The sequence below is a fragment of the Liolophura sinensis genome, chromosome 10, assembly GCF_032854445.1.
Source record: "Liolophura sinensis isolate JHLJ2023 chromosome 10, CUHK_Ljap_v2, whole genome shotgun sequence".
NCBI classification, from domain to species: domain Eukaryota; kingdom Metazoa; phylum Mollusca; class Polyplacophora; order Chitonida; family Chitonidae; genus Liolophura; species Liolophura sinensis.
Genome location: NC_088304.1, coordinates 11,193,887 through 11,209,863, shown reverse-complemented (window position 1 = coordinate 11,209,863; position 15,977 = coordinate 11,193,887). Strand labels below are relative to the sequence as shown.

Sequence of the window (15,977 nt, the reverse complement as noted above, 5' to 3'; positions counted from 1 at the left end):
CTGTCGCCAGGACCTGCGCTTGACAACAAAAGGAGAATCAGAGTGATGATAATATACTCAGAAAGTAGCCCACAATTACGTTTTTTTTTCTGACAATTCTTAACTGTACATTCCAAAGGCTGAAATTCACACACTTTTTAAATTCATTATCTCTTCACTGATAAAATAATTTGTGAATTATGTATATAAGAATATCTTGTAACTTACTGCTAAACGTGCTAGCGTGGTAAAAAGGAGAGACGGGAGAGAGAGGGTGAGGGGCGAGGAATGAATTGAGGAATTAACTGTGTAAAGATATTTTTCCGACCCTTCTTCCAATAAAATCTGTAATTGTCTCATTTTGGCAGGGTAAAAATGATTAATGGACGCCAAGCATGCTGAGCATTGTATGTAGGCCTGTTATATTTTGTTTGTCTTTATAACTGTTTTTTCACCGATCTTGTAGGCCATTTTTCGTTTCGTCTGTTCCCTTTTATATACTTAATTGTCTTTTTAAATACTTTTTATTCTCGTTTCTGTATTATATCATTTGCCTTACTTTTCTGGAAGTATGCTTTATCTTGTGGCTTGGTATGCGTGTTTCGTGACTTAGCACTGGATCTGCACTATGTTACATGTGTGCCATGGCCATATGAACGTTGCCATGCGAGATCTTGTATACAGCGAGATCTCAGCCGAGATTTCAGAGTGGAAAATACCCATCCCCCAGCATCCTTTTTTAAGGCCATTTGTTCCGAACCTATCCCACCATCCTCTCCTCTCTAGTTATATACCGCAACTTTTGGCCTCTACGGTCTTTTCAAAAAGTGGTCTTTTCGTCCACAACACCATGCGTGTCTGCAGTTTTTGTTAAAAGTTTTCATTTTTTTCTTTCCCACCCACCTTCATCTTTCACGGTCATATATATTACATAGGCCCTATAATTTGGTAATGTATTGGTAATTTCAGTCTGAGCCTGCATCATAAATAAACTTATGTTTTTCTATATTAATTGGGTATCACTCATCACAGAGTGATATAGCTGGACATATTTTGTCCACTTGCTCGCTATAATATTTTATATTTCCTCACCGATTTTATATCCTGTTGGACTCGTCACTTATGTATAGGCCCTCTCGCCACTAAATGTGGTTTAGTGTTTTACCCTCAAAACCAACAAAAACTGATTTCGTAGTGTATTTTGCGTTTGGGCTGTTTTGATTTTTTTATTTTGCATTCGAGTTGGCTCTGTACATGTTATGTCACTTATGGAATTTACATTGATTTAGACCGATATGATATTATAGGACCTACACAGATCATAGGCTACTGTAAGAAAAATATAACTGTAATGAAAAATTCATAACCGGCATACCAAAAAACTTAAGGTGCCTGGGTGGAGTGTCATGCATGTCTGGTGTCTTAGGTATGATATACTTCAGTGGCAACAGCACTTTGGGGATATATATTCGAACTACCACAAAGAAGAGTGAGTGCTTAGGGTTTAGCGTCGCATACTCAACTTTTCAGTCAAATGGCGACGACCCACAAGAGACACAAGATGTGTACACAGGCCTAATATGACTGAAAAATTGGTAAATACGATGTTAGACCTCAAGCATTCATTCATGTATTTGTTTTACGCATAATCTAGGCCATGTGGAAGGATGTTACAAAAATGATTTATTTATTTATTTATTTATTTATTCATTTCATTTGTATTTTGAGGTGAACTCATGAATATTTCACTTATACGACGTTGGCCAGCATTAAGGTGGGAAGAAACCGGACAGAGCCCGGGGGAAACTCATGACCATCAGCATGTTGCTGCCAGACCTTCACATGTACGGCTGGAGAGGAAACCAGCATGAACTGGACTTAACTGCATTGGTGAGAGGCGTTTGGGTCACTACGAATCGCTGGCGTGCTAAACACCTCGGCCACGGAGTCCCCATACAAAAAATGAATACGTGTGTGTAGGCCTTCTGTGTTGAGGGTTGTGAATAATGAATAAAGTACGTTATGAACTTTTTTTAAGCTGAGTGAAGATTTCTTGTTTACTAAGAAATCGTTTGTTTCTATGGATATTAACATTGTTTTATACGTTCGTCTTACATCAACTGCACAGAGCTGACGATTAACGTTATATTCTGCAACACACAATGATTGTCCAACTTTAGTACATGTGTGTTCGGACAAAATACAAAGATTCCTCTTTATATGAATGGATGTGTTGACCATGCAATAAAGGGTGATTTGATGTCCTATGATTGATTGAACGGCGCACACAATTCTTGACTTACATCTATACCTCAGTGAACACTGTCAAGCATGGATAGAGGAAACCGGATCACAAGGAGTAATCAAGCTATATACACTTGTGTCAGGTGTAGCCCACTTAAACCGGAGAAGTGAAACTTTCTAGAGAAAGCTCGCCATCGATATTATCATGTAGGGACCACTCAGGGTCCACATGTTCAAACTTGACACTGGATTTAACTTTAAATAGGAAGTTTCTTAGGGGCCTGATGAAGTGTGCTGATTCATTTTATTTTAATCTGGGATGATGAATTATATTTATTTATTTATTTATTTGAATATACGCTTAGAATATTTCACTTAGACCTTCCCACGTACGGCCGGTGAGGAAGACATCATAGGTTGGACTTGAGCTCACAGCGACCGCACTGGTGAGACGCTCCTGGGTCATTAGGCTACACTAGCGCTCCAACCAAGTCAGCAGATGAATGGTACGGTGAAAATAGCGAAAGAAACACAGACCTTGATACATACACGAGGATACTAATGGCGAGGCTCAAACTAAACAAGTCTATACCTATGTCGTACCTGTAGGCTTCACAGATCAAAATGTAACATGCTGTCGGCAAAATTACCGCCATTGTATGTGAAATATTCTTCAGTACTCAGCTAAATGATAATCAAATAAGCCTTGGAAATGTGCCGTCAGCTACTTTTGTGGAATGTGGAAATGGAATAAAATTGAGCACATAAGCGTTGGGTTATCAGCCTATTAAGGTAAGAGATTGTCTATGGCATAGGCCATCAGACACTTGTCATAGACATAGACAAAGAGCACTGATTATTTTATCATTACGACGAGGAAATATGACACAGGAAGTGTTTGAAGAAGTTACTTTAAATGCACACAGAAACTAAGCAATATGTATGGAACTGATTCATTAATATTTTAGGCCTTTTATTTCAGGATCTCACAATATATTGAACATTGTCGCTGTTCAAAGCAGGCTTGTCTAGAAAACAACTTTCTGACTGGGAGCCATAAACGGAACCAACTACACAATCAGTGTATCATCTCAAAAGCCCAAGCAATCAATCCATCAGTTATCTAGAAGTCTAAGAACAACAGTTAATTAAAAAGAAATAAAGCAATCAGTCAATCAGCTATCTTAATAAAGCGGTCTAGGAATAACAATTAATAAAACCCAACAGCCAACAAAAGGTCTCAAATCGGACAATGACAAATCGGTCTTTCAAATGAAAATAATTCAGTTTGATAACACCGAGATTCAGTTAACATCAACGATAAACATCAGCGATTATACAAATAAACATACACATGAAATATTATTGGCTACAAGAAGCAAGCAGACTTCAGACATCGCCGCCATGCAACTCCAAATCAAATCAAATTAAGCACAATTGAGAAACAAATTTTTTGCAATCATCTGTTCAGAAAAGTACACTATGTACAGAGCAATGGTGAAAAAATTTTGATAAAAACATTTATAAATACTTCATTCTCCGATACAGCGATTTCTTAAGGTCTATACAGACACGGTATAATACTAAAAAAAATACTGCAATACAACGTTATGGTGGAGAAAAACTCGCAGAACCCCGTGGAAACCGACACGTATAAAGTTAGTATTTACATAAAAATAGTTAATTGGAACACATTTGAAGTCTTACCTATATATCTACTTACAATAAGGACAGTCATTACCGCATTACCATATCAGGAATGGCACATTTGCTAAACAAATGTAAACAGCCGTTCAAGTTGATAGACGTGTCCAATTCGGCATACACGCAGCACTCCCATCTACATATAGGAAATAGGAAACGTTTACCACTAACAATCAAGTTAATATACTTGTCAAATTTAATACTTATATCATTAAAGTTTAATTTGTAGCTAAGCCTGTTGTGTTTTTAGCATCCAGTTTTCTTTGAGTATGAATATCATGTTACTTATAATAATCCAATATTATCTATTCTATTTCTTTCTGTCCGTGATATTTAAAAAAAAACTGGCTTAGTTTCGTATCAGTAAGCCAAAGATCAAACTCCAAGTGATGGTATAGACACAACTTTTTCCGACTATGTGTCCAACTGTTCGCGAGCGAACAGTACATACATTTTCAAAAGCACAATGGTGTGTTTCAAAAATGATTATTGGTAGATAGTTGATGGTCTGTTTTGGAAAGTTAATATTGAATAAGACGATGGAATAACTGGGATTAATATAACTTTCGCCTTATATCATTTATGGTTTCTTTATGGTCTATGGTCTAATAGCACTTTTAAGGTTTCGCCACAAAATGACGTGTTCCTCCGTCAGTACACAGATGATGACGTCGTCTCTGCCTTCCTACAAACATTTCATGCCGGTGTACTCAATTCCAAGAGATTCGAGATTCGGAAACCCCGGGCTGATGATAAACAGAATTTTCCGATTTTCCTTCATTTTTTTCACAATATTTTCGTGAATTGGTTTCCCTGGAATGAAATCTCTGTCATGAACACGCAGCCGGACTGGATTGTCCACCAACTCAAGTTTTGGGCGTAATTGCTGGATGATCCATTCGTCAGGAGTATAGGTCACAAAGGCGTCGTAGAAATATTCGCCACCAACAAACATATTCTCAGGAGGCGTCAGTTTAATACACAGTTAATATCTGAGTTTAAGTCTGTAACGATATACCAGGGCAAAGAGCAATATCGTAAGAAGTAACCCCAGAAAGCGAATAACTGATATTATCAAGTAAGCATGGCTGACGCACCTAACCTCAAAGTCAGCTAACTGGTCATCAAATGAAAAAAGGAGCACGCGCGTTCGACTAGACAATAAGCAAATATATCTTTCAGCTTTATCCAATCTGTCCTTCCTTATGAGGACCCATCGAATGAATAAAACGGTTTCATATGTGCATTGCACAGGATTATTTCCAAAATGTAGTCTGAAGGATTTATTATGATCGCCTCTATTCATCATATTGTCCAACATACGGATTTCCTCAGGTGTGACGTGTGTAAAGGCGTTAAAAGAAAGATCAAGACTTTCAAGATGGCTGATTTCTGTAATTACTCGAGGAAGGCATATTCATATCGGCAAGATCCAAGGCAGGTTGTCTGATCCCTTAAACCAAATTACACTTGTTCCGATCCAGCTTGCACATCTTCTTAAGCTTAGCAATTCTAGACCTGGTGGTAATGTAAACTACTAATGTGGTAATGGATGGCGAAGGGGAAATATCCAAGCTGTCTGCATCGATACCATGGCTGAAGTCCAAATATTTCAAGGCTTTTGCAGATCTTAGTGAATTCTGAAAGGATAAAGGGCATCTCTTCAGGTTGTGATGCGACAAGTTGAGGCTCTCCGAGCAGAGAATCAACTCTTCAGGTTCTGGGAAGTCAACTATAGATGAAATATAGTTTTTGGATAAATCCTAAGATTTTACATATGTGCCATCTGCGGGGATAAATCAGAAAATTTCACCATATCGATGTCCTGTTGAGAAATGGGGTTAATATATATCATTGAAAAATTTATCTCTGACATGTTTCTATTCTGCAAACTGCTCAGAAATTGGAAGGCGAGGTCCAGCCCAAGGGCTGTGTTATAACTAAGATCGAGGATTTCTTGTGAAGTCAGCGGCTCAAAAGCGCCATTTTGAATCCAAGTGATGTTACAGAGAAGTAATCCCAGCTCTCTCACGGGTGAGTTGCGAAGAGACGCAAATTCCTTAGACTGAATTAGACTGAAATTCCTTAGACTGGTGCAAAAATTTAAACCGTTTAGATTCCCAGGGGAGGCAATCGTGTCAAACTTCGTCAACGATTGAAAACCCTGACCAAACTGAAAGTGGCGTGGCAGATCAAAGAACAATACAGTCAGGTTTTGAAGTTTGCCAGAAGCAACATCTAACTGATTCCAATCCCATGATTCACTTTGTAATTAAGTATTTCTAGCAATTTCAGACTGACCAGGGGTTCGAACAGCTGTGGTTTAAAGACGCTAGGGGAAAAGGCGCTAAAGGGTTAATGATGACAATGTCGTTGTTAGACAAATCCACAAATTTCAGATTAAAAACCTTGGCAAAAGAACAGTTTTCTATTATCGTTATAATGTTCAAACTTAGATCAATCCAAATAAGATTAGCGTGAAACTGTAGTTGGTACAGAGAAGAAATTACATGATTTTCAGTTCAGAGTCTGGCCGCGATAGTCACATTGCCCTACTCGCTGTGCTGGTTGAAATGTCAACACCGAAATGGTACCTAAGATGAATATGAGCACCCAGACTACGTCACGGCATAGCGAATTCTCCATGACGTCATACACCAACGTTTCGGATGGGCCAGATGTGTTCAATTCAAAATCCATATATATTATATGATTTATTAGATTTTGATTTGTGTTTTACGCCTTACTCAAGAATATTTCACTTATACGACGGCGGCCAGCATTATGGTGGGAAGAAACCGGGCAGAGCCCTGGGTAAACAAAGGCCCATTCGCAGGTTGCATAAAAGACCTTCCTACTTACAGCCGGAGAGGAAGCCAGCATGAGCTGGACTTGAACTCACAGCGACCACATTGGTGAAAACTCCTGAGCCATTAAGCTACATATTATATGTGCTACTTAAGATTTATCTTTCTCAGGAATAAACGCAGTTTCCTTATATATTATAAGCGCCGTCTATGGACTCTTTCGAACCAGAGCAAAGTGTCAAGTGAGTTTCAACTTGGGCGAAAACAGTTCTCACCTCGCCAGGGAGAAACCGTTTCCATCTGGGTTTAAAAAGTAAAACCTTGTTAATGTTGATAGCAGTCTTTAATGTTTGCGTAGAGGACCATGTTATATATGTGTTAGTCAAACTATATAAAAAAATGCATGTTTGTGGAGCTGCGATCCAAATTCATTATAACAGGCGTTCTGAAGAAAAGATGACAGATGGGACGTTTTATGTATGAGGTGTCATATCGCATTGTATTTCAGTGATGCTGCATAATATACCTAAGACTTTTATAAAATCGGTAGTACCTCCCATGGCGTTCAGTATACGATAATATTCGTCGGTTCGGATTTTTTGTGCAATTTGTAGGACTCTGCTAAATTCGAATCAATCTGACGGTTACGACATCAAGAACTCGATACGACTTACAGCGCCATGTGATTTCGGTTTGACGCAGGTAATCATTGTGAGCTCGTGTTTGGCAATTTCCGTCTCCAATTCGCTAAACACAACCATCTTGGGGATTAAGCGAAAATAAACATCTTGTCATTTAGAATCGCCCTTAGTTGTGAGTCGAAACAAGTTTTTGAATTTTACATCTTTTCTCTATTGAGAACATAAGGAGAGAGGGAGATGAAGGCAGGCTAAGTATAGGTATACATTCATTTACCCCACCCACCACCCCGCCCTCTGACAGTCACATACATCATCCCGTTGTGACCTAGTTCCTCACGTAAGCTCTTCACCTTGATTTTTCATTCCTAATAATTCATACATTCATAATTTAATTTTCTGGTCAGTTTCCGGTAGAACATTACGAAGCTTTCGCCTTTAGTCGTAAATTCCCGAACAGTTCCGAACTCAAAGAGATATCTCAGTTTGGGGGAAATGGTGGAATTAAAGGACTTTTTTTTAAAAAAGTAAGGCGACATACATCAGCAAGTAGGAGGCCCTTGCCATACCTTTTGTTATTATAATACATTCTGATACATTCCAAACGAGAGTAAATTTGGCATAAAATGTATTCAAACAACCAAGGAAATAAGCTGAAAAAAGTAAATTCTACTAAAATCAGTTCGAGTCCTATTGGAGAATTCATTTACCATTCGGTCAAAATTCTTCCGTTTTTGTGCATACCACAAAATAAACCGCCCAACGCAATGACATTGTTCCAAATGATTCTTCATTCATATACCGTTAAACCTCAAGCATTCACTCGCTCACTCATTCATATACACACGTACTAACCAATTTGGCGCATTTTACTTCTACTCACTTAAAAACAAGGAAAGCATTATTTTAGCAGAGTAAACGTACGTGGGAAGGTATGTCAGCAACCCTCTGATGGTTGAGGGCTTCCCCTGGGCTCTGCCCGGTTTCTTCCCACCATAATGCTGGCCATCGTATAGGCGAAGTATTCTTGAGTACGGCGTAAAACATCAATCAGATCAATAAACAAACAAATCAGAGAAGTAAGTGTATAACTTGGACTTTAAGACATACATGTAATTTTCAGCCACCTTTCCCACTGAGGCATACATAACTTGCTTTTCCTTTCTTTGAATTTATTTATTGATGTAATGACTTAAGTTAGTAATGTGAAATCCACATGAAACATCAAAACACAAGCAAGAAGATTATTTGACACTTTATTTGACATTATCGCAGCACATCAATCAGTAACAGACAATATATACCTTTATCTGAAGGTCGTTAGATAACAATTTGTAACTTATAAACGCGACAATAATAACACGTAAAAAAAAAACATCCGCTCCATATATACTTGTAGCACTGAATCACTTGTTATTTTGGTCTATTCATTACTTACATCAACATTTCCTTCCCTCGCAACAACAAAAAGAAATGATTGAAGCACTTCGTAAAGGAACAGTGCTCAAATGGCATCCAAAGCATTGTGTAGCAGATATTTAAAAAATAACGTGGACCAGTTTAGTGTTACACGTACAAGGTTGCTGTTTATCAACTGTCTGCCAGTGACAAATCCCACATTGTAGCTTTTCATTATCACAGTTTGGCTTCCTTCAAACGTGAATAGTTCTAGTTTCATTCTTGGCTAATTATTAGTCCAATGATTTTGCTTACCAAATCATATTTTCATGAAAGGTTGTGAAAAATGTCATTTGAGTTAATGGGACGTCAGAAAAGTACGTTCACAAATGACGGTTACCGGTAGGTCAAAAACAGCAAAGAACATGGATGTTGAAAGACTTGAGCATTGTAATTATATTCAGGACATCGTTTTACAAAGGAGGTGCCCTATGCCTGCATGGTGCCTGTTACAGCCTGTAACAACCATTTTTGTAATTAAACTTGCGAAATGTAACACGTTTTTCTATAACATTTACATCAATTACCATTGTACATCTCGCACCTAATAAAAATACATTGTATATGAAATATATATTTGAACTTTTTATCAAAATGTCAAAGTTTACAAGTCAACGTTTTGATTACCCAGTTAAATCATTGTATTTTCTACTGAATTGTTGCCTTCAAAATTCACATCAAATACCAATGATTTCTAAGTTTCCAAGCTTAATTAAAGAAATAAATAAATTACATTTCAGAACTTTATTTACATACACTGTGGCTGTTACAGTGCTAATAAAGCATAATGACCTAGGAGCCTCTCACCAATGCAGTCGCTTTGAGTTCATGTCCAACTCAAGCTGGCTTCCTATCCGGCCGTACATGGGACCAGTAAACTACTTGGTTTCGTCCCGGCATAATGCTGACGGCCAACGTATAGGCGAAATATTCTTGAGTGCAGCATAAAGCATAAATCAAATAAATAAAAAGGTTACCAAAGCAATTGCGCTTGACAAAGCGTTGTGATTGCTCGGTTAAAAAGGGCTAGGATTAGGAGAAGGAGACCACGTCTAACTTTCTCAGTGATTTTGAAATCTTTCAAAGAGTTTTAAAAATACTTTTAACAACATATTCACTTCGATGAGCAGAGTGAACAGACAGAATTTAGCATGAATATTCTTGTGCTTTGTGTGCCGATATTGAAAATATCTTATTGCTGTTTACAAACATTTTATAATATTTAAGAAAAGAAAAAAAAAGTCACAATAGCAGCAATACAAAGAGATTCCACTCAGAATTTTTAAATTCCTCCACAACACCGAACAAGAGTCCACAGTGGCAGGCCGGTTACTCAGAAGGTGTAGGTCGATATCGGTGTCCGCAACTAATGTTGTCAACTTGTCCTCTATTGGTGTCCCCAACTAGTTCTCTGACTTTAGCAAGTCCACTAGTTCACCTGATGACTAAGGATGGGTTCGTCATCTTTGTTGTTACTTAGAGTTGTAAAAGAGCCAGTTACCGGTTTTCCCTGTTGACAACAAAAGCATACTAAAGTAGACGTATGAAGCACATACAAATGTGATACAGTCATCGACACCCAAAGAGGCTGATACGTGTATAATGGATCTGTGTACGTGAGGAAAGCAACATTATATAAATAATGCTTACTGATTTAATTATTGTCAACCCATACTTCGCTTACACGGTGGCGATTCATTTTACTGGCAGAAGAAAACGGAAAACGGGGAACAAACCGTACGTAAGTAACAGACGAGTTTCCGCTGTGCGACGTGCTGACCATATATATATATATATATTTATTGTATCTATCTGATTGCTGCGTAACGTCATACTCAAGTTGTTTTCACCTATATGTATCTTTATGGGTAGAAGAGACCAGAGTACCCGGAGTGCGACCCCTTTTCACGTGATTTCAACCTACATGAATTGAAGCCGCCACGGGAAGAGCGGGAGTTGTATTCGAACATAAGACCTCATTGGTCAAGGATCTGCCACAGTGAGCCAGCGCTATAACAGTTTGAGTCAGAGACGAGACCATGCATAGATGACAAATGATGATCAACGAACGTAAGACTGGAAACGGCCCCAGTGACACTGGGGATGTGTTTGGGGTGGGATGGGATTGGAGGGGGGTGCTGATTCCCTGTCCAAACCGGGGATTGAACGCCAAACTCGAGTATCAGCGGTTGTGAGCTTTCTTACTTAAGACTGTCTCACAGAAATACATATAGAGAGAACCATAAAGCCGAGGTATAGGTAACCAGAGGAAAGCGGGTAAAAAACAGTTTGCTATTCAAGTGTGACTAAATGCGCGAGTAGCTGATATCGATTGGGTGTGTAGATGGTAATAAAAGCTGATGTAACAGTAAAGTGTCATAAGGTGTATTTTCAGGGCTAGAATAGTCATGTTGGTCCCGGAAAACCGCCTAATTATGGACAGAGCCATTTTGTTTAAGTACTTCTGTAAGTCAATGAACTGTAACATCTTTCCTACGCTGTCATAATGCATGACTCGGTTATCCCCACGTGAGTTGTCCACGACCGATATGTTATCTAAGCAATATTAAAGTCAAAATGGAATGGACATCCAACTTAAAATACAACGTCGTTGAACCATGAGTCGACCAGCGTAGTCGACCGCAAACCTATTTCTAGAAGTTTGTCACACTATCATGAAGGAGCGTCTTGTTAGCACTGACGGAAGTCAAGCCAAATTAGCTGAAAAGATTTTTTATAACTTTCCTATCCCAGTGGAAAATCCGGAAACCTCATATGGCATATCTGTTTCGAGTATTAAAGGATTTTTGTACAGGCTGTGCGATTCACTTGTTTGTGAGGTGAAAAAAAAACCCGGAAATAATGGCTGAATTCCCTTCTTCATGAAAATAATATTGCTGTCACACCGTGTAACTCCCTCGGGATTGGCTTAAACATAATGTGTCTTTACCACAGGCGGTACCAGTCTTGACGCGAATTGAGTAATTATTTTACTGCATGTGACAGTTAGAACATCTTTTAATTTTTATTCAGTCGAGGATCACATTTAGTTTATAGCTACGCTCTCTGACTTGCACATCTTGTGCTTTTGTTTCTTGTGAGAAGTCAGTAATTAATACTGAAATATTTTCAGTGTACATTAGATACCTTCACAACCTAATCAATGATTGTGTGGAAATGAAAGATCCCTTCTGTGAGGTGCAACAAGCATATATGGGCGACAAAGAAGAGAGAAATACGGACTGTAAAACATACAATGAGTCAAATTTAACCATACCAATTTCTTCAAATTGTTTACTCTGAAACATGCACCGAGATAAGCACAGTCTTACCAATTTCCCCGTATTGTTCCCGTCGAACGCCAAAACTTTCAAAGCAAATTCAGAGTCGGCTTGCAACTTTGCGGCCACCGACGATACTGGCAGATCTTTATACGCTGGGAAAATGCAATCAGATATGTATTCATTTGATTAGTGTTTCAAATACGAGAAAGCCAAGAAATCGTGGTTATGGGTAAATCACACAACCATGTCTCTTGCTAAATACATGGGATTTCATTGGTCAAGTGTTAGCCGTCTCCACGGAAGATCTCACTAGAAGACTCGGTTAACAATGAGATAAATTACAATCAGTGATTGAAGTTAGGTTGGGAAGGTACCGTTTCATTGTGTGACAGGTTGTGGCTTGTATGCATAGGGGTAGATAGAGGTGTATCAAGTGCTGATCGAATAAAAGATCCAAATAAATTAAAACAAGATACGAATTCAGATAACTCTAAAGCAGTACCAGTGAAACCTGGAGGCGGAGGTGAACACAAGTTCACGTTTAAGGGCGATCAGTTGCCCGTGTGATCAAACTTTCCCAACCGTGTATAATCACATATCTTCACGTTTATATACCTGTTAATCCAAGTTATCAATAGATCATTCGCATGTATTATCTTACCCTCTCCCGGATTAGTGGTTTTAGGTGGGATTTTGAACAGTCCGAAGGTTTCTTTGAACTTTGTGATTAGGATTTCCAAGACTCTGTGGCGTTTTGCATCCGCCATGTCTTCTTTGCGGATTGATGTGATGCTCTCGTTGAGGATGGACAAAAACATTGTCAGAAGGATAAAGACCATAAAGAACACGAAGAAGGCAAAGTAGATTTGAGCCAAGACGGGTTCAGTGCGCCTCATCTCGTCAAACGGGGTCTTGCCGATCATGCTTGATATAAGTGTCGCGATAGTGGTAAAAAAGGTGCTGTATGCAGTAAGTGAGCGACCAAATAGCTGATAGCCCAACAAGGCAAAGCCCAGAAACATAATCGAGAACATCACAGAAAACGACATCAGATCACTAGAAGCTCGTTTTATGACGGACGTTATGCTGCTGATACGCTGGTTATAGCCCAGAATCTTTATCATCCGAATGGTGCAAAAGAAACATATGAGACCTGTTATGCACACTAGTAGCTCATCCCAAAACGTTATGTGCTGGAAGTTTACGAACTTCCCATGGTCCTTGTTAAACTTTTCCACGGCTGCGTCTACCATAAGTAGCCTGCCTACGTACATGGCAATACTGACGTAGCATGTGAGTACGGTAGCCATGTCCACGACATTCCAGAAAGATTTGAAGAACTGTTTCTTCTGTTTGCGGATTGACCTCAGGAGTTTTAAACTTGCACCCAAAAGATATAAGAGAAAGATTATCTCGTTAAACAAGATGTAGACCCCTAGAGCCCCGACGTGATTGTAAGCTCTGAACGGCTGAACCAGTGCTGACGTCAGTGCTCCCCCGGTTTCTGGGAACTCAGCAAGCATGGTCACGTAGCAGAACAAATTAACGCTGGGGTTGTACAGAGTGAATTCCAAAGAAATAGCTCGGGTTTGTCGATCCAGCCACAGATGGTCGATTTGTTCTTTTAACATTGTGCTGGAAACCTGATAGTTGACACTCATCTCACTGATATATCCCCCGCCATTGTACACGTTTAAAGCTCCCCAGACTGGTATGCCCCAGATATCCAAAGAGGACGTAAATTTCCAAGAATCGCTCGTGAAGGTGTCAATAGATTCCCGTTCCGGACATGGCATGCTTTTCCATCCGACGCAGTAACTATTAGTGTCCTCATGGAAAAAGTCATATGTCTTCATGCATGGCATATGTCCCATGTATGGGATTTTACAAGGCTTTACTGTAAACGAAAAGCACAAGTAGATTTTTCTCAACAGACATGATTGGATGAAGATTATTATTAGCATGCAATAAGAGAAATGGAAATAAGGCCTTACAATGTGCCCTTATTGAACAATACGTACAAACTTTGGAACATGCAGGAATTTCCAGTACAATTTTTATAAGTGTTATTTCGCCGTAAGAAACAAATGTGGAAAGTAAATAATATTAATAATAACAATAGCAAAAGTAGATATAATTGATATGAAAAATTTGTAAAGGCATTTCGTTTGAAGCACACTTCAAATTAAAGTGCACACTCGTCTACAATTTTTTAAAATCAAATATTCTGCTTAAGGGCATAGTGCTAGGGAGAAGGCAATTTGTTACTGTTTATGCATTTACATAACCAATTGGAATAAAACCCTAACTGAGGTAAAATGACAGGCCGGGTTTCACTGGTAAGGTGTGGCCAGTAGCCAACCATCAGGCTGTCGTCGCTGCATGCTATTGTTTTATTTTCCATGGATCTAAAATTACGTACTGATTGTACTTCGTATGAAAGTCAAACAAACTTACTGTCTAAGGATCGCACTTGGCGTAGTCGTGGTGGACCCACTCGATAGTTCTGAAGATCCCGGAGGTAGTGTCTATCCCTCCAGTGCCGTCTCGTACCCTCGTAATGATTCTCCTCAAACAACGCTGGGAACGCAGTTTTGTTCAGCCATTCAAAATAATGTCTGCTCGATTTAACCTGGGATACAAAACGTGCGCTTTTTTTATTTATTTGATTGGTGTCTTACGCGGTACCCAAGAATATTTCACTTATGTGGCGGCGGCCAGCATTGTGTTGGGAGGATACCGGACAGAGCCCGGGGAAAACCCTTGACCATCCTCAGGTTGCTGGCAAACCTTCCCAACGTGAGTTTTTGCAAAGCTGGTTATTACACTGTGCAACATTGTAGTTTTTACCAAAAAATGGATTATGCAAAAATGTGACACAATACAAATCGTATTTCTTTGTCTAGGTGACTTGAAAGAAAAGAAAACTCTCAATACGTTTAAATATTTTAAGACTTTCATGTTAAGAACTACAAAGTTCCATCAAGCATCGTGGGGTCAAAGTTTCATCTACCCTGTACATCACCAGTTTCATTAGATAAATAAAGTATAGACTTATAGAGCCAAGACCTCCGGGCTCGTCTACATGATTACTTCGCGTTTTTCAGCCAAACAAGACGGTACCAAAGTAGCTGTACTTTTAAGGTGTTTTGTTAAGAGCTACTTGCTTACAAAAATTTTTAAAATTACAGATACCGCCAGCACAAACCTAAAAAATTCCATTTTTATTGTCTTTTAAAATCACAACTGTAAAGGTGACCGGCACATTTTAATTCGGAAAAAGTTGCCATCTGATTCCATGTGTCAAATATATACTTTTTAGTTTTTTTTATTTTATTTATTTGAATGATGTATCACGCTGCACTCCAGTATATTTCACTTATACGACGGCGGCTAGCACTAAAGGGGGAAGAAACCGGAGGAAACCCACGACCATCCGCAGGTTGTTTCCCACGTTTGGCCTGATAGGAAGCCAACATGAGTTAGACTTGAATTCACAGCGACCGAATGGTGAGAAGCTCTTGGGCAATCGCTGGCACGCTAACCACCTTGGCCACGGAGGCCCTATACTTTTTATTGGCTGCTCCGGTTACACCGCTTGCCACAGCGGCGGACGGAATGGAGTAAAAGACAGAAAAACCTACAGCTTTTTCGCCAGGTTTATGAAAAGAGGAATTTTTACTGATGCCGACCGGACGAATGGAGGCTTTTTCTCTCAGGTCTCCTAAGCTCATAAACCCGAACGCCGTCATATTGTTGAAATATTGAAATCAATATAAAGATTACCGATGACATTTAAATATTAATAAAATTTAAGCCGTGTTAAAATGACATGGATCGAAATGGCCTTACGTAATGGTGAA

The 15,977-nt window shown here is 39.1% G+C and overlaps 1 protein-coding gene across 1 annotated transcript in view; it reads right to left on the bottom strand.

Annotated features, from left to right (window-relative positions):
• Positions 1-10,259: 10,259 nt before the first annotated feature.
• The window catches only part of LOC135476880 (polycystin-1-like protein 2), a 31,207-nt gene continuing 25,489 nt past the window's right edge, over positions 10,260-15,977 (bottom strand). The window contains exons 19-22 of the mRNA XM_064757023.1: positions 14,572-14,746; positions 12,776-14,011; positions 12,163-12,266; positions 10,260-10,340 (exon numbers count right to left, since the gene is read on the bottom strand). Of these exons, the coding sequence (XP_064613093.1) occupies positions 10,260-10,340; positions 12,163-12,266; positions 12,776-14,011; positions 14,572-14,746 (1,596 nt within the window). The remainder of the gene's footprint in view (positions 10,341-12,162; positions 12,267-12,775; positions 14,012-14,571; positions 14,747-15,977) is intronic.